Consider the following 19,081-nt stretch of genomic DNA (forward strand, 5'->3'; position numbering starts at 1 on the left):
TATCCCTCATTTCACTTATAGTCCAAATCTGCAGATAAGAAGGAAATAAAATCCAGTTTCCCAGCTCCTTAGTAAATATTCTTACTCAGATGTAGTTATAAAACAACTACAAAAATAAGTCGATGAAGAAATAGATATTTTAATAATAAAAATTTCCAATATCTAGTCAACTATTCACCTGTTTTAAGCAATATTCATTTTGAAAATATTCTGGTATGACAAAATGATTTATAGCTATCTTCATTTCAAAATAAATGTTTCCCATTAATAAGAAAAATAAATTATATTAGATGCATATTTATGAGTTCTAAAGAGAAGAATGGGCTTTCCTGGTAGCTCAGCTAGTAAAGAATCCGCCTCCAATGCAGAAGACCCCGGTTCAACTCCTGGGCAGGAAGATCCTCTGGAGAAGGGATAGGCCACCCACTCCAGTATTCTTGGACTTCCCTGGTGGCTCAGATGGTAAAGAATCCGCCTGCAGTGCAGGAGACACAGGTTTGATTCCTGGGTTGGGAAGGTCCCCCGGAGGAGGGCATGGCAACCCACTCCAGTCCTCCTGCCTGGAGAATCCCCACAGACAGAGAAGCCTGGCAGGGGCTACAGTCCATTGGGGTCGCAAAGAGTCAGAGATGAAAGAGTGACTCAGCACAAGCACAAAGAGAATAGCAAGATAAGAATTTAATGGGAACTTTCTGGGTGCCAGGCATTGTACTCCACACATAATACCACACTGAACACTAACATCAATTTTATCAGATAGGCAGGTTACTATCACTAGTTTTCAGATAAAGAAATTGAGACTCAAAGTAAGTTATAAAAGGTCTTATAGATAGTGAATGACAAAGCTAGGATTAAAACCTAAAGAGTTTGGTTATGTTTCACTGTCTCTCTAATCCATATTTAATAAATTTTCATTGCTTTCATTATTATCAAGCTACTTTAAGATTCACTGAAAAATCCTTATCTGAATGAAAAGACTCCCCTCCCCTCCACCAAATTCCCATTAGTTTCTCTGTATTTTTAAATATCAAAGCCCTGGGAAGTACAAGCACCTTCTTAAAAAAATGCATTTATATGACAATACTTTAAAATTTGTTTCTTAAAGTTTGCTGAATTGTTACAGGATTTTTCTTAGTCCTATCCAGATTTACTTTTTTAAAATGCATATGGATACTTTTAAACTGAATCGTTGCTATTTCAGATGTCATTGATTACTTTGAAGAGCAGAGGGGCTTCTAGGTTTTTTAACTACTCTTCTAAATGAAAAGGAGCAGGTTTGAGCTTTGAAGCTAGTTAAATTGACTTCAACCTAAATACCCTGTAAAGTATTATAACCAACTGGAATGTTTCCTCAAGTGTAAACATAACTTTTACCTAAGGAAATGGCCAAGTATGTTGGCCAAATTATTTCCTGAAATGCTGTTGCTTTAAGTAAGTAAGTTACGTTGTAAGTGCAATAAACATACTTCTAAACAGCTGAATTCTTGCATTCTCTATACTGACTCCTTAATATTTCAGTTTATTTGCTGACAGTGATATACAGAAGGAAAAAACACATTTCAAGAGCCATAAAAACTTTGAAATTTAATTTTTACTTCAATATTTAATACAAGATTACCTTTTTCATTGTCTCCTTTCCCACTGTAATCTCACGCCCATCCTGCCCCATGCCATTCTTAAAGAGTAGAATTCGGGCTGAGGTCTTCTCAATAAGTTTCTGCATTCTAATAGAAAGAACAGGCTTGGTTTTCCGTCTTTTGACATCAGTAGGAAGCATCAGCCCATTCATTGTCCAAGTTACTTTCTTCATTAACAACAGATGGTCTAGAAGAGATTTTTTTAAAGTCAAGTCAATATTTGGCTTCGAGATTAAAAATGGACACATCGCGCTTCCCCTCCCCCTACTACCTATATTGTATACACCAGCTAGTCTCCATTTAGATGCTGGTTTCCTAAAATGCTACCACCAGCTTCCCACTAACCGTGACATAAGCTGTAGCAAGCTGTCTGCTCTGATAGCCTGCATAAATCATCATTTCTGAAGGGAACAGATGCTCAGGGTATGAAAGAGTAATACCACAATTTAGTCCTAATTAAAATTCACCTTAGCATGCCTCTATCCTGATCACGTGCACTGAGCTGAAAGCGTCCATTGAAAGGGTCTAAGATCCTTTGCTTACTATTAAACAACATGGGTCCTGAACTTTTGTGTTCTTTAAGGGTGGGAAAACATTTTTTTCCTCTTCAATATGATTATTAACCATGCTGCTTTAAAGAAGACGACCTCCAAACAGTAACCTTATACATAATTCTTCTCTTGTGACTAGAATGAAGGTGCCTTCTAGGACATCTTTGGTAAGAGATTGAAACTATTTCACTAAAAATGAAACCCAGTTTTTCATTAACAATTTACTTTGACCCATATATTTTCTGGGATTCCCTGGTGGCTCAGACGGTAAAGGGTCTGCCTGCAATGCAGGAGACGCGGGTTCGATCCCCAGGTCGGGAAGATCCTCTGGAGAAGGAAATGGCAATCCACTCCAGTACTCTTGCCTAAAAATTCCATGGATGGAGGAGCCTGGTGGGCTACAGTCCATGGGATCGTAAAGAGTTGGACACGACTGAGCGACTTCACTCACTCATACATTTTCAAAGATGTGTGCATGAATATAAGTTTCAAAACTCCCACTAATATTAATGGGAGTGAAACCAAATGACTATGTATGACTTTGAAAATGTAAGGGTAAGAGTAGAAGTGCAGTATATTGCAATACTAAGCTGCTGTCAGCATTCCTCTCTTTTCAAGAGGTTTCACTTCACAAATAAATAATTTGCACCTGAGTTGTTTATTTGTGCATTCAATTTATTTTAGATTATATTTTCTGTTTACATAGATTACAAAAATACAATGATTCCTCCCTCATCTGCTTATCTGTCCTAAAAGAGAAACAAAATTTTATTTGCATATAGCTAAAAGTAGCTGCATTTATTTACCCAAATTTCCAAATAACTCTTTGCTATTGAACTGAACTGAACTGATTAGCATTTACCTTGAAAGAAGCATGACCTTTTGAACTTAGAAATAGGACTTTATATAAAATATGACAGTACTGATATAAAACATGAGCCAATGGTTGTAAACAACTTTTAGGTCCCAGAATGGCTATATTAAATGTTCAAACAACTTTCTCTCTCTCTCTCTCTCCCCACCAACATATACAGACTCACACATACATACATGTACACATATATACAGTGAGCAGAAATATAAGCAAAACTTAGAGGATAAATTAAAACTAGGAGATTATAAATATGATTAAGATTTCAAGAAGAGAAAAAACTTAACAGAAATTAATGACATATTTTATCACTTTGTAATCTTAAACTGGAGAAGAAAATGGCAACCCACTCCAGTATTCTTGCCTGGAGAATCCCAAGGACAGGACTGTAGCCTGGTGGGCTACAGTCCATGGATGGAAAAGACTTGGGCATGACTTAGCAACTAAATGATCTTAAATAGAAAGGAATTAGAATTAGGAAAATAAGTAAAAGTTAATGAGACCATATATGCCTGAAAGAATTGAAAACAGGTGGTCAAATAAATGTATGTATGCACATGTATGTTCATAAGCAACACTATTCACAATAGTTAAAGATATAAACCAAATCTCTACCAATGGATAAATGGAAAAATAAATTGTAGAATATATATATGTGTGTGTATATATATATATTTATATGAAGGAATATTATTCAGCAATAAAAATAATAAAGTACTGATACATACTACAATGTGGATGATCCACAAAATACTAGGCTAAGTCAAAGAGCATAACAGTCAGAATGCCCATCATTCAAAAATCTACAAACAATAAATGCTGGAGAGGGTGTGCAAAAATGGGAAGCCTCCTATACTATTGGTGGGAATGTAAATTGATACAGTAAGTAACTAGGGAGAACAGCATGGAGGTTCCTTAGAAAACTTAAAATAGAACTACTATATGACACAGCCATCCCACTCCTCGTCACATACCCAGAGAAAACCATAATTCAAAGAGACACATGCACCCCAATGTTTACTGCAGCACTATATACAATAGCCAGGACATGGAAGCAACCTAAATGCCCACCAAGGGAGGAATGGATAATGAAGTACTATGTATATACAAGGGAATACTTTTCTTGTTGTTGTTTAGTTGCTAAGTCGTATCCAATTCTGTGCCCATGAACTGCAGCATGTGAGGCTTCCCTGTTCTTCACTATCTCCTAAAGTTTGCTCAAACTCCATCCATTGCTGCTGCTGCTGCTGCAGCTAAGTCACGTCCACAGCTAAGTCACGTCAGTCGTGTCCGACTCTGTGAGACCCCATAGACAGCAGCCCACTTGGCTCCCCTGTCCCTGGGATTCTCCAGGCAAGAATACTGGAGTGGGTTGCCGTTTCCTTCTCCAATGAATGAAAGTGAAAAGTGAAAATGAAGTCACTCAGTCATGTCCGATTCTTAGCGACACCACGGACTGCAGCCTACCAGGCTCCTCTGTCCATGGGATTCTCCAGGCAAGAGTACTGGAGTGGGGTGCCATTGGCTTCTATCCATTGAGTCGGTGATAACTATCTAACCATCTCATTCTCTGCCACCCTCTTCTCCTGTCCTCATTTTTTCCAGCACTGGGGTCTTTTCTACTGAGTTGGCTCTTTGCTTCAGGTGGCCAAAGTATTGGAGTTTCAGCTTAAGCTTCGATCCTTCCAGTGAATACTCAGGGTTGATTTCCTTCTAAGACTGACCGGTTTGATCTTCTTGCAGTCTAAGGGACTCTCAAGAGTATTCTCCAGCACCACAATTCAAAAGCATTAATTCTTTAGGACTTAGCCTTCTTTATGGTCCAACTCTCACATCTGCACATGACTACTGGAAAAACTATAGCTTTGACAATACGGACCTTTGTTGGCAAAGTCAAGTCTCTGCTTAGTAATATGCTGACTAGGTTTGTCATAGCTTTTCTTCCAAGGAGCAAGCATATTTTAATTTCATGGCTGCAGTCACCATCTGCACTGATTTTGGAGCCCAAGAAAATTAAATCTGTAACTGCTTGAACTTTTTCAACTGCTATTTGCCATGAAATGATGGGACCAGATACCATGATCTTAGTTTTTTGAATGTTGAGTTTTAAGCCAGCTTTTTCACTTTGCTCTTTCACTTTCATCAGAAGACTGTTTAGTTTCTCTTCACTTTCTGACTTTAGAGTGGTATCAACTGCATATTTGAGGTTGTTGATATTTCTCCAGGCAACCTTGATTCCAGCTTGTGATTCATCCCAGTCCAGCATTTTGAATAATGTGCTCTGCATACAAGTTAAATAAGCAGAGTGACCAAATACAGCCTTGACATTCTCCTTTCCCAAATTGGAACCAATCTATTGTTCCATTTTGTTCCATGTCTGGTTCTAACTGTTGTTTCTTGACCCACATACAGGTTTCTCAGGAAACAGGTAAGGTGGTCTGGTATTCCCATCTCTTTAAAAATTTTCCACAGTTTGTTGTGATCCACATAATCAAAGGCTTTAGTATAGTCAATGAAGCAAAAGTAGATGTTTTTCTGAAATTCTCTGGCATTTTCTGTGATCCAAGGAATTTTTTGGTAATTTGATCTCTGGTTCCTCTGCCTTTTCTAAGTCCAGTTTGGACCTCTGGAAGTTCTCAATTCATGTACTGTTGAAGCCTAGCTTGAAGGATTTTGAACATTACCTTGTAAGCATATGAACTGAGCGCAACTGTACAATAATTTGAACTTGCATTGCTCTTCTTTGGGATTGGGATGAAAACTGACCTTTTTCAGTCCTGTGACTACTGCTAAGTTCTCCAAATTTGCTGACATATTGAGTGCAGCCCTTTAACAGTATCATCTTTTAGGATTTTAAATAGCTCAGCTGGAATTCCATCACCTCCACTAGCTTTGTTCATAGTAATGTTTCCTAAGGCCCACTTGGCTTCACACTTCAAGACGTATGGCTCTAGGGGAGTGACCATCCATCATTGTTATTTAAGTCATTAAGACCTATTTTTATACAGTCCTTCATTGTATTCTTGCCAGCTGTTCTTAATCTCTTTTTCTTCTGTTGCATCCTTACCATTTCTGTCCTTTATCATCCCCATCCTCACATGAAATATTCCCTTGATATATCCAATTTTTTTGAAGAGATATCTAGTCTTTCCCATTCTATTGTTTTCCTCTATTTCTTTGCATCATTCACTTAAGAAGGTCTTCTTATCTCTTCTTGCTATTCTCTTGCATTCATTTGGGTATATCTTTCCCTTTCTCCCTTTTGCTTCTCTTTTTTCAGCTATTTGTAAAGCCTCCTCAGATAACCACTTTGCCTTCTTGCATTTCATTTTCTTTGGGATGATTTTGGTCACCACCTCCTTTACCATGTTACGAACCTCTGTCCATAGTTCTTTAGGCATTCTGTTTACCAGATCTAATCCGTTGAATCTCAGCCATAAAAAATGAAATTGTGCCATTAGCAGAGATGTGGATGGACCTAGAGACTGTCGCACAAAGTGAAGTAAGTCAAAAAGAGAAAAACAAATATAGTGTATTAACACATATATGTGAAATATAGAAAATGGCACAGATGAACTTATTTGCAAAGCATAAATAGACACACAGACGTAGAGAACCTATGGAGAGAAAAGGGGGAAGGAGAAGTAGAATGGAGTAGGAGATTGGGATTGACATTTATACAATAACTCCCATGGATGGAGGAGGCTGGTAGGCTACAGTACGTGAGGTCGCTAAGAGTCGGACTCGACTAAGTGACTTCACTTTCACTTTTCACTTTCATGCATTGGAACAGGAAATGGCAACCCACTCCAGTGTTCTTGCCTGGAGAATCCCAGGGACGGGGGAGCCCAATGGGCTGCTGTCTGTGGGGTCGCACAGAGTCGGACATGACTAAAGTGACTTAGCAGCAGTAGCAGCAGCAGCATGTATAAAATATGTAACTAATGAGAACCGATTGTACAGCACAGAGAACCCGACTCATTGCTCTGTGGTGATCTAAATGGGAAGGAACATCAAAAAAGAGGGGATACAGGTACACAGATAGCTGATTCACTTTGCTGTATGGCAGAAACTAATCCAATGCTGTAAAGCGACTATACTCAAATAAAATCTTTTTAATTAAAGAAAAAGAAAGTCAAAAATAAATAAATAATAAAAATGAAAAAAGGATATATAGTGTATAATTCCATTTATAAGAACTATCCAGAATAGCTAACTCCACAGAAACAGAATTCAAACAGATGGGTGCCAGGGGCTAGAAGAGGAGATAGTAGGGAGAAACAAATGGATAAGGGGTTTTATTTTGGAATGATGGGAATGCTTTGGAACTAGATAGTGTGGCTGCACAACACTGAAAACATACTAAATGCCACTGATTGACCACTTTAAATGATTAATTTTATGTTATGTGAATTTCATCAAAACAAAAAAAGAAAGGAGAAGGAAAATGAGAAAGAGGGGAGGCGGAGGAGGAGGAGGAAGGAGACTACTAATGGTGAGTATCCTGAAAATAAAAAGCATCTCTGGGAAAAGAATAAAATAAATTTCTATATTTTGATAGGAGGAGTGTACCCACAGTGTGGAGACCCTCCAGATGTTTAAAGGGTATAAACCTTTAAACTAGGTTTGAATCTCAGCTCTGTTACTTAGGAGCCCCAGATGAGTTATACCTCCTTGCGTCTCTGATTTCTCATCTACAAAGTATGCAATGGGCACCACTCCACCACCTGATGAGGATTATCTTACAAGGAAAAGTACCTAAAACACTGAAATCACTCCATAAATGGCTTCTCCTCCTGCATCCCTGAAATCCCATGCTTATTATGTAGCTCTAGACTACACTGAGCCATCAGAATCCAACCAGGAAAACAGAATCCACTCAGAGTACTTGAGAAGAGGGACAGACTGCAGGGAATTGGTTCTGTAAGTGATGGAAAAGACCGCAAAGCAACAAAAGGACAGTGACACAACCAAGAGATTAGTAACAGCAAGAAACCGTTCCCACCAAGGCCAGATGGAGGAGGTGTGACAAACACTGGGTTCAGAGAGTCTTACCAGCAAACCATTTTTCTCTTTGATTCTTTCGACCAGGACACGATTTGGGTGAGGCAAGTGAAGGACCAAAGATGCAAAATTTGGGGAAACATGCTTAGGGTGGGGCAAGCACACAACCGTCGAAGTGAGGGCCCCCTTAAATCTTGTCCTGTAGGTGCTGCATTAGTCTTTCTCAGACCCCAGCCCTTGTTTTGACTGTCTGTCCTATGTGTAGAACTCCTGAAATTCCATTCAAAATAATGCTATTAGCCAGAAACTGTTTTATATGACTTACGGGTTTTAACTCATCTAGTCCTCTCAGTGCCAAAGCCTTTGACTGTGTGAATCACAATAAACTGGAAAATTCTGAAAGAGACAGGAATACCAGACCACCTGACCTGCCTCTTGAGAAACCTGTATGCAAGTCAGGAAGCAACAGTTAGAAGTGGACATGGAACAACAGACTGGTTCCAAATCAGGAAAGGAGTACGTCAAGGCTGTATATTGTCACCCTACTTATATAACTTACATGCAGAGTGCATCATGAGAAACGCTGGGCTGGAGGAAGCAGAAGCAGGAATCAAGATTGCTGGGAGAAATATCAATAACCTCAGATAGGCAGATGACACCACCCTTATGGCAGAAAGTGAAGAAGAACTAAAGAGCCTCTCGATGAAAGTGAAAGAAGAGAGTGAAAAAGTTGGCTTAAAGCTTAACATTCATAAACCTTAAGATCATGGCATCCGGTCCCATCACTTCATGGGAAATAGATGGGGAAACAGTGGAAACAGTGGCTGACTTTATTTTTCTGGGCTCCAAAATCAATGCAGATGGTGACTGCAGCCATGAAATTAAAAGACGCTTACTCCTTGGAAGCAAAGTTATGACCAACCCAGACAGCATATTAAAAAGCAGAGACATTACTTTGCCACCAAAGGTCTGTCTAGTCAAGGCTATGGTTTTTCCAGTGGTCATGTATGGATGTGAGAGTTGGACTGTGAAGAAAGCTGAGTGCCGAAGAATTGATGCTTTTGAACTGTGGTGTTGGAGAAGACTCTTGAGAGTCCCTTGGACTGCAAGGAGATCGAACCAGTCCATCCTAAAGGAGACAAGTCCTGGGTGTTCCTTGGAGGGACTGATGTTGAAGCTGAAACTCCGATACTTTGGCCACCTGATGCAAAGAACCGACTCACTGGAAAAGACTCTGATGCTGGGAAAGATTAAGGGCAGGAGGAGAAGGGGACGACAGAGGATGAGATGGTTGGATGGCATCACCGACTCAATGGACATGGGTTTGGGTAGACTCCGGGAGTTGGTGATGGATAGGGAGGCCTGGCGTGCTGTGTTTCATGGGGTCGCAAAGAGTTGGACATGACTGAGCGACTGAACTGAACTGAACTGAACTGAACTCTCAATGATTTTATGGAAGGACTGTAATACCATTATAATATCATTATCCTCATTTACAAGTGAGAAAATTGAGGTATTGAGAAATTAAATAACTTGCCCAGTATCTTGCAGCTTGTAGGTGGTTTGCACTAGAATATGAATTCAGTTCTAGAAACTATACCTCAAATCATTACACAGTCTTTCCCTATCATGCATTTTCTGCAATGTCCTCAAGATCAAAATGTCTTAAAAAGTTTTACATCCTTTTGTGCAAGTTGATGCAACCTTCACATCTCTTATTTCTCTCAGTGTTTCCACTGTTTTCACAGCTTTTCACTATCTCAGGGAGATACTGAACCCTTGTTTCTTATTCATTTCTCTGAAGCAAATGTTTATTCACTCAATGATATGTATTGGGTGTCCACTTCTCAGGGCCTCAAGTGACAGCTGTGAATAGGACAGAAGAGTTTGTACAGATCACAGCCTCTTAGCAAGAGACAACAGTGGATGGCCTTTCTGAGGAGGGAACATCTGAGTGGAGAAGCCAGAATGATGAGAAGTTAGTGATGAAAGTCCCAGGAAAGGAGCATTTCAGGCAGAGAGAAAATCAAGCACTAAGTCTCTGAGGTGAGAATGAGCTGGGTATTTGAGAAAGAACAATAAAGAAATCTGGACAAGGAGAGAATGTGTACGGATAAAGCCAAAAGGGTAGAAAGGAGCAGATGGTGGTTGGCCAGGATAAGGGGTTCGGCTTTTATTCTGGATGTGACGGGAAGCCACTGAAGGTCCTCAGCAGAGCCCCTTATGAAGAGCAGACCAGGACAGAGCGTAGGAAACACTGGTGGTTCCCCCGATTCCTTTTAACCAGCCTAGTGCCCCCAAACTCCACTTGTGAGTCCTGGCCATCAACACCTCACTGCTGACCCTTCTCCCGGGACCTGCCATTGGCTGAAAGGAACCAGCCACCTGGCTAGGAAATCCTTGTGAGGTGATGAGCTCTTCCCTCCTACTCAGAGGACAATGCACAGCCAGGAACTGGGGAGACACAATAGATAGTCCCCTCGCTTCCGGGAGGGGCAGCTCAGCGGTGTGCTTCCCACTCCACACTGGGGCTGGACTTAGCAGCACACAGGGCTCACCCAACAGTATTCCCTCACTGAGTCCCTTGTACAAAACTCCCCATCTCAGGCTCTGCTTCTAGGGCACCTGACATCAGACTGAGTCAAAGACAGGAATCCTAACTTTCACCTGTCATTTCTTCTCAATAACTCTTAAACTCTTCCTTTCCAGTTCCTGCCAGACCCATTTGCCCACTTCTCTCTCAGCCTCCTGTCATCTGCACGAGCTTCCTAATTGTATTTGATCCTCCTCCATTACATCTGACATTCTATACTCCAATTACAGCCATATTTCCCTAATCATTAATTTTATCATTGCCCAAAAAAGAGTTCTTGGAGTTAGCTTTTGAAGTTTTCTACCTGTGAGCCAGTCTGTATGTCTGACTGTCAGTAGGTCAAGCAGTCAACACTTACTGTGTCCATTTTATGTGCCAGACCCTGTGCAAGGAATATGAAACCGACACAGTCTCTTCTCTTCAAAGGAGACTAACAGAAGAGTTTACCAACAATGTGACACTATCCAAATTTACCAGTTTTGCCTATGCTGATCTGTTAATTATTCCTTGAGCACATCAAGTTCATCTTTAAGCCCATTGCCCTTCACTTATTGAGACTCAAGTCCTTCTCAACATCCGGTTTAAGATCTTCCTTTAGTGCTCCAGCTTGCAACGACCTGTAGTCTCTTGAATTTTTGCAGCCTGTCCCTTATATTTATACGTTCAACAATGTCTGAGAACCTTCCACCTGCCAGTACTACCTGTTAGGTAGAGCGTAAACCATGTGGAATTATTATGTAAATGTCTTGAAAGTATATATCCTACTTCTGCTTCCATGCTTAAACCTTTAGAAATGTAGGTATCAAGCCTGTATTCCTTATTAGTTGCTGCAGGATATATACAAGTTCACTGTGCATGGTATAGTTTGTTGTTTAGTCACTAAGTCATGTCTGACTCTTTCGCGACCCCATGGACTGTAAACTGCCAGACTCCTCTGTCCATGGGACTTCCCAAGCAAGAATACTGGAGTCGGTTGCCATTTCCTCTTTCAGGGGATCCTCCCAACCCAGGGATCAAACTGGCATCTCCTGCATTGCAGGCAGATTCTTTACTGCTGAGCCACCAGGGAAGCCCTTTTCATAACATACTAATTATGCAAAGCAAACTTCATGGCCTTTTTGTGTGTACCTACCATCTTTATTCCCTACCTCTCCCCATTATGGATTTAAATATAATTTTTATACTACTTTGATGTTCACTAATGACCACAATGGGATACAATGTTTTATGAAAAGAAGAAAACCTATTAAGGAGAACAGCTTGGCAAATGAAGATCTAGAAGGAGTGGAATAGACTGGGATGAATTCAGAGTATATTTCAGGTAAATGCTATGTTTTCCTCGAGTTTTCCCTTGGGTCATCTCTTCTAGGAAGCCTTTTTCAGCTTGGACACCCTGCTCTTTGTGAAGGCATCTACCACGGAACTAACCCCGCCACATCATCACTTTGAGCCTTCCTGGCTAAACATGCATTGCTTACCTGAGGCATGGAGAAGGTGCTCGATAAGTGCTGAATGAATGAGTGAATAATTTTTATTATTCCTTTTATTTTATAATAAATTCCTCTTATTCCAATAAAAGAAATATATTCATGACTCTATTACCTAAAAGCACCTAAGGATACTTTACTTAAAAAAATAGGCAGCCTAAAAAAATTTCAAGATAACATTTCTGAAGTTCCAAATAGGTGTTCTGAAAGAACTCTAGGTAGATCTAGGAAGACCATATAATAAAGAAAATATTCAAATAAATTTGAAATTATCCTTTACAATATAAATTATATACAGTTGTTTTTAAAGGTACTCCAACTTTCCAGATTCTTGTTGATAAACACAGAAACACTATTGGAAATACATGAAACATTTTATACAAATAAAAAATTTTTAAACCAACCTGTAAAACAGCCTAATAAAATAATACTAACGATGACTAAAACACATTAATAATATACTAGATAAGCAGCAAAGCATTAAGAGCAAGGGGTCTGAAGCTAAACTCCAGGGATCCAAACTTTAACTTTGCCTCTTACTAACTCTGTAACTGCAAAATAAGTCAAATTTCATTTGTCTTAGTTTTCTTATCTGAAAAAATGACCATAATAGTATTTCTCCTTACCTAATTTATGAATGTAAGAAATTTATACAGATAGAACGCTTTCGTATACATGTGAAATACAGCAAACATTGCTGATATTATTATCCTCATGATTTTCACCAAGAACTTAGCCTATAGAAAGCAATGTTTTAAGTGCTTTATAAACACTAGCTGGTTTTATCCTCTAAATCTTAGGAAGAGATATTATCATCTTCATTTCATAGATGAGGAAAATGAGACCTGAAGAAATTAAGCAACTGTATCCCGCATCTCCTGCATTGAAGGCAGATTCGACTCATGTACACCCGTGGTGGATTCATGTCAATGTATGGTAAAACCAATACAGTATTGTAAAGTAAAATAAAGTAAAAAAAAAAAAAAAAAAAAAAGAATCAGCCTGCAATGCAGGAGACCTTGATTCAATCGCGGGTGGGGAAGATTCCATGGAGAAGGGAATGGCTACCTGCTCCAGTATTCTTGCCTGGAGATTTCCATGGACAGAGGAGCCTGGCAGGCTATAGTTCATGGGGTCGCAGAGTCAGACACAACTGAGTGACTAACTCTGGCCTCTACTCACTAGATGCCATTGGGACCTTCCCCCATTGGGACAACCAAAAAACGTTTCCAGACTTTGCTAAATGTTCACCCAGGAGACAAAATTTTATCTAGCTGAGAACCACTGCAGTAAAGGAGTCTGAGAGAATATTCCTCTGCAGAGGTGCAGGGAGCTGTGAATAAACGACGGGCACACACCATGTTCTTATTCCAACTTTTGATCATGACTTTCCCTCTCCATCTTCTTTCCTTCTCAGTGCCACCACCTTTAATCTACTTTCTTCAGGCTTCACAGCCTCACCTTATTGAGAATGAGTATCCCTCATTTTATTGAACTGTCTGTGCATGTGTGTCCCTGTTAGACTTTGAACATTTCAATTGTATGAAGTGTTTTCTCATGTGTGTACCTCTAGTATGTGGACTTCCCAGGTGGTGCATTGGTAAATAATCAGCCTGCCAATGCAGAAGACACAGGTTTGATCCCTGGATCAGGAAGACCTATCCCCTGGAAAAGGAAATGGCAACCCACTCCAGTATTCTTGCCAGGAAAATCTGTGGACAGAGGATCCTGTCTGGTTATGGTCCATGGGGTCACAAAAGAGTTGGACATGACTAAGTAACAAAACAACAACCTCTCGTATCCGGTATGTTGTAAATAGTATGCTTGCTGGAGGTTTAACAAAATAATAAAAGTTGATCATACATTTTCAGTGTAAGCATTTGTTCCCTGCTGTAGGACAGCACCTGAAATATTGTTTAATCCTATAGTAAATGCTCTATAAATATTTGGAGACTATTTGTCAAACATGTCAGATCAGAGTATGACTATTATTTCATTAGGTGGATATTAGGTAATATTTTTAGATATCTATTACCTTGACTTATATTTTCTCTGAATATTGAAAAAAGATTACATTTTTATACTCATAATTAATTAGTTTTTTCATTACCATGTCCCTCCTTGAACTTACTCAGAAACCAGAATATGTATCATGGAGAACAGCTCAGAGAAAGAACAGCAGAACAGTCAGAAGCTTAGTGAATTACTTTGCTTGGTGTAGAACTGAAAAACCCATGAAACTTTAAAAATTATTGATTCTACCTACCCATTTCATTTACTCAATTACTCATTCAACATTCATGCACTGAGTCTCTAACACATATTCCATGCTAGAGAGGCTGCACAGGGGGTACCTCAGAGTTCTTTGGGAAAGCAACACACACTATGGCATGTACCTAGTCAGAGATGTCCCAGGGTGTCGAGGGAGCCTGGAGAAGCAGCACCTGCCACAGCCTGTGGTGAGCAAGAAAGGCTTTCCAGGGGAAGGATGTAAGGTCAGACTTGAAGCATACTTGTAGTGGGCTAGAGAGGGAGAGCGTACCCCAAGGAGAGACACATTGCAGGTGAAAATCCAGTTAGGCAACAGTATGATAGAGTGTTGGGAGGACATGGAAAACAGAGGCCAGAGCTGGAGCAAGGAAGGCAAGCCTAATAAGCTAATGCAGATCAGAGCTGCTGCACAATACAGAGAAACTCCGCACTACCCGGAGCAAGCCATTCTAATCTTCTGGATAGAAGGAACTACTGGAAACATCTTCTTTACATGAAGGCAAAACCCATTTCCCTAAGAAACATAGCTGTTGGGGTAAGGTCCAAGTCATCACATCTCATAGTGTGGGCCATGGGCCTCCTGTCTGAGAGACAACTGGAGAATTAGGGAACCCTCACATTTAGCAACACAAGGTGTATCTTCTTAACATCACCACTCCAGGGACCTATGTCTTCATATGAAGAAACGTGGTGAGGGCTGACAGCCATTTCAGTTCAGTTCAGTTCAGTTTAGTCGCTCAGTTGTGTCTGACTCTTTGCAACCCCATGGACTGCAGCACGCTTGGCCTCCCTGTCCATCACCAACTCCCAGAGCCGACCCAAACACATGTCCATTGAGTTGGTGATGTCATCCAACCATCTCATCCTCTGTTGTCCCCTTCTCCTCCTGCCTTCAATCTTTCCCAGCATTATGGTCTTTTCCAATGAGTCAGTTCTTCGTATCAGGTGGCCAAAATATTGGAGTTTCAGCTTCAGCATCAGTGTTTCCAATGAATATTCAGGACTGATTTCATTTAGGGTGGATTGGTTGGATCTCCTTGCAGTCCAAGGGATTCTCAAGAGTCTTCTCCAACACCACAGTTCAAAAGCATCAGTTCTTCGGCACCCGGCTTTCTTTATAGTCAAACTCTCATATCCATACACGACTACTGGAAAAAACATAGCCTTGACTAGATGGACCTTTGTTGGCAAAGTAATGTCTCTTCTTTTTAATATGTTGTCTAGGTTGGTCATAACTTTTCTTCCAAGGAGCAACCATCTTTTAATTTCATGGCAGCAGTCACCATCTGCAGTGATTTTGGAGTCCCCCCAAAATAAACTCTGTCACTGTTTCCACTGTTTCCCAATCTATTTCCCATGAAGTGATGGGACCGGATGCCATGATCTTAGCTTTCTGAATATTGAGCTTTAAGCCAACATTTTCACTCTCCTCTTTCACTTTCATCAAGAGGCTCTTTAGTTCTTCTTCATTTTTTGCCATAAGGGTGGTGTCATCTGCATATCTGAGGTTATTGATATTTCTCCTGGCAATCTTGACTCTAGCTTGTGCTTCAACCAGCCCAGCATTTCTCATGATGTACTCTGCATATAAGTTAAATAAGTAGGGTGACAATATACAGCCTTGACGTACTCCTTTCCTGATTTGGAACCCATCTGTTGTTCCATGTCCAGTTCTAACTGTCGCTTCTTGACCTGCATACAGATTTCTCAGGAGGCAGGCCAGGTGGTCTGGTATTCCCATCTCTTTCAGAATTTTCCACAGTTTATTGTGATCCACACAGTCAAAGGCTTTGGTATAGTCAATAATGCAGAAGTAGATGTTTTTCTGGAACTCTCTTGCTTTTTCCATGATCCAAAGGATGTTGGCAATTTGATCTCTGGTTCCTCTGCCTTTTCTAAAACCAGCTTGAACGTCTGGAAGTTCATGGTTTATGTACTGTTGAAGCCTGGCTTGGCGAATTTTGAGCATTACTTTGCTAGCATGTGAGATGAGTACATTTGTGCGGTAGTTTGAACATTCTTTGGCATTGCCTTTCTTTGGGATTGGAATGAAAACTGACCTTTTCCCATCCTGCAGCCACTGCTGAGTTTTCCAAATTTGCTGGCATATTGAGTGCAGCACTTTCATAGCATCATCTTTTAGGATTTGAAACAGCTCAACTGGAATTCCATCACCTCCACTACCTTTGTTCATAGTGATGCTTCCTAAGGCCCACTTGACTTCACATTCCAGGATGTCTGGCTCTAAGTGAGTGATCACACCATCATGGTTATCTTGATCATGAAGATCTTTTTTGTATAGTTCTTCTGTGTATTCTTGCCACCTCTTCTTAATATCTTCTGCTTCTGTTAGGTCCATACCATTTTTGTCCTTTACTGTGCCCATCTTTGCATGAAATGTCCCCTTGGTATCTCTAATTTTCTTGAAGAGATCTCTAGTCTTTCCCATTCCATTGTTTTCCTGTTTCTTTGCATTGATCACTGAGGAAGGCTTTACCTCCCCTTGCTTTTCTTTGGAACTCTGCATTCAAATGGGTATATCTTTCCTTTTCTCCTTTGCCTTTTGCTTCTCTTCTTTTCTCAGCTATTTGTAACACCTGCTCAAACAACCATTTTGCCTTTTTGCATTTCTTTTTCTTGGAGATGGTCTTGATCACTGCGTCCTGTACAATGTCATGAACCTCCGTCCACAGTACTTCAGGCACTCTATGAGATCTAATCCCTTGTATCTATTCGTCACTTCCACTGTGTAATTGTTAAGGGATTTGATTTAGGTCATACCTGAATGGTCTAGTGGTTTTCCCTACTTTCTTCAATTTAAGATAGCCAGGGTAAACATTATTACTTCCAGAGGCAAGAAGGAAAACAGAATCTGATCCCATGCCAGTATGGAGTACCCAAGGATGCTCAATACAGACCTGAGTAGGTTTTGGCCCTGCTGAGGAAGAGGATTAACTGAGGCTAGCAGTGGGTGGAATGAGGAATAATCAAGTGGTGAGGGGGCTCCAAGGCATGGGGGGCAGGAAGCCAGCCTGAGTATTAAAACAAGAAAGGTGCTGCCATCTAAACCCACCTTGAACATCTCAGGAAACATACTAGCTATGCTGAGCTAAGAAATGCTTCCTACACTTCTGTCTTTTGTCTCATCTCACAACCTTGACATCCCTCCCATGGCTGAGGCTATCTGGTACTTGTTAGAACTGCAAAACAGCCTCTCCACCCCCACCCAGCTCTGGGTCCTTCAACTCTGCTCAACAGAAAGCAGTGGCCCTAAACCTTCCCAAAGGTCACACCATCTCCTCTTTCTTGCTTCCTTACTTTCAATAATAGTCAATAAGCACCTACTGTATGCAAGGTTACTATGAGAAATACAAAGGGAAGTGTTAAATGAAGTAGAGAGCTTCCCCTCTGCCTTCTCCAACCATCAAAAGAGAAAAAAAAAAGACTGAGGGGAGAGAATAGGTAAGAAAGGGCATTCCTGACAGGATGTGGGAAGACTGAAAATCTCAGATCTATAAGTTCCTGGAAGAATCATTTATCCCAGTACTCCACTTTGGACCATTGTCTGGTCTCAGACAAGCATTAGCATCACCATTAGCCTCTCTGCCATGGAATTATTCTTGGGCTGGCTTACTCTAGCCCCTTGCCAAACAGGAACATTCACAAATCTACACAAGAATTTGGGATAGGGGATTTTTAATATACTCCTTCTAAATGTCCACTCACTGCTGGCCCAAAAGGTTGCTCTAATGAGGTCTTTACCTCCCCTCCCACCATGGAATATGCATGGTTCACCATAGTACCTATTTGGTTTTCCATTCAACCACTGAGCAACATTTGTTGAGCATCTATTAAGTGCCAGGCCCTGTGCCCCGCCTCAAAAAGATGGTGAACAAGGCAGCCACGTTTTATGCCCTAAGGAAGCCTGGTTTAGAGAGAACAACAGTCATTACAAGTCTGATGACTACAAAAGAGCACACTGAGAATAAGCTTATCCTTACTAGTGACAGCCTCCCCAGAAAGTAGGACCAAATACAATGCCTGTCCATCTAGGAGTCTCAAAAGCAGGAGACTTGGAAGTCCCCTTTGAAGGGTTCTTCAATCTTCCCCTTATTGACAGTACTCTCAGCAAATTCCCTGTCCCCACACATGCAATTGTCAAAGAAAGGGTCCTATTCTCATTATCATCTCATCTCCTCCTACTTGTGGTAGCCACACCTAGTAGGTTCCAAAGCCTCATGACCCTCTGGGAAAGGATAGGAGTGGGGCCTGCACTCCACTGAAGTTCTAGTGGAGGTTGGTCAAAACCTTGGGAAAAACTTCCCCAAAGAGCTATATCCCAGCCAAGTCCCTTGACTGTTTATGTTCATATACTTATTCTCTGGCAGCACTCAGAACATTATGCCCCAATAATTTATTTTGAAGAACTCACAACCTATTTTATTTCATGTTTTGTTTATAACCAAATCATGAAAAAGATAAAGCATGTTCTAGCATTAGAAAGTCTATTTACAACATCACCACATTTTCTCAGCCTACTTCAAAAAAGCCAATGCCGGTCATGAAATTAAATAAATCTGGGTGTTCCCCAAGTTGTAATTTTCCATTTTGCATGTGCCAGGCAAAGAGAATACTGCCTTCTTCTGTCACCAGAATAAAAGCAGCAA

General features: G+C 40.5%; 1 protein-coding gene across 1 annotated transcript in view; it reads right to left on the reverse strand.

The window, feature by feature from the left end:
- Positions 1-19,081, reverse strand: part of DCDC1 (doublecortin domain containing 1) — a 438,943-nt gene that overhangs the window by 392,973 nt on the left and 26,889 nt on the right. The window contains exon 5 of the mRNA XM_040258929.1: positions 1,619-1,824. Coding sequence (XP_040114863.1) covers positions 1,619-1,824 — 206 coding nt within the window. The remainder of the gene's footprint in view (positions 1-1,618; positions 1,825-19,081) is intronic.

The sequence above is a fragment of the Oryx dammah genome, unplaced genomic scaffold (assembly GCF_014754425.2).
Source record: "Oryx dammah isolate SB20612 unplaced genomic scaffold, SCBI_Odam_1.1 HiC_scaffold_17, whole genome shotgun sequence".
Taxonomy (NCBI): Eukaryota; Metazoa; Chordata; class Mammalia; order Artiodactyla; family Bovidae; genus Oryx; species Oryx dammah.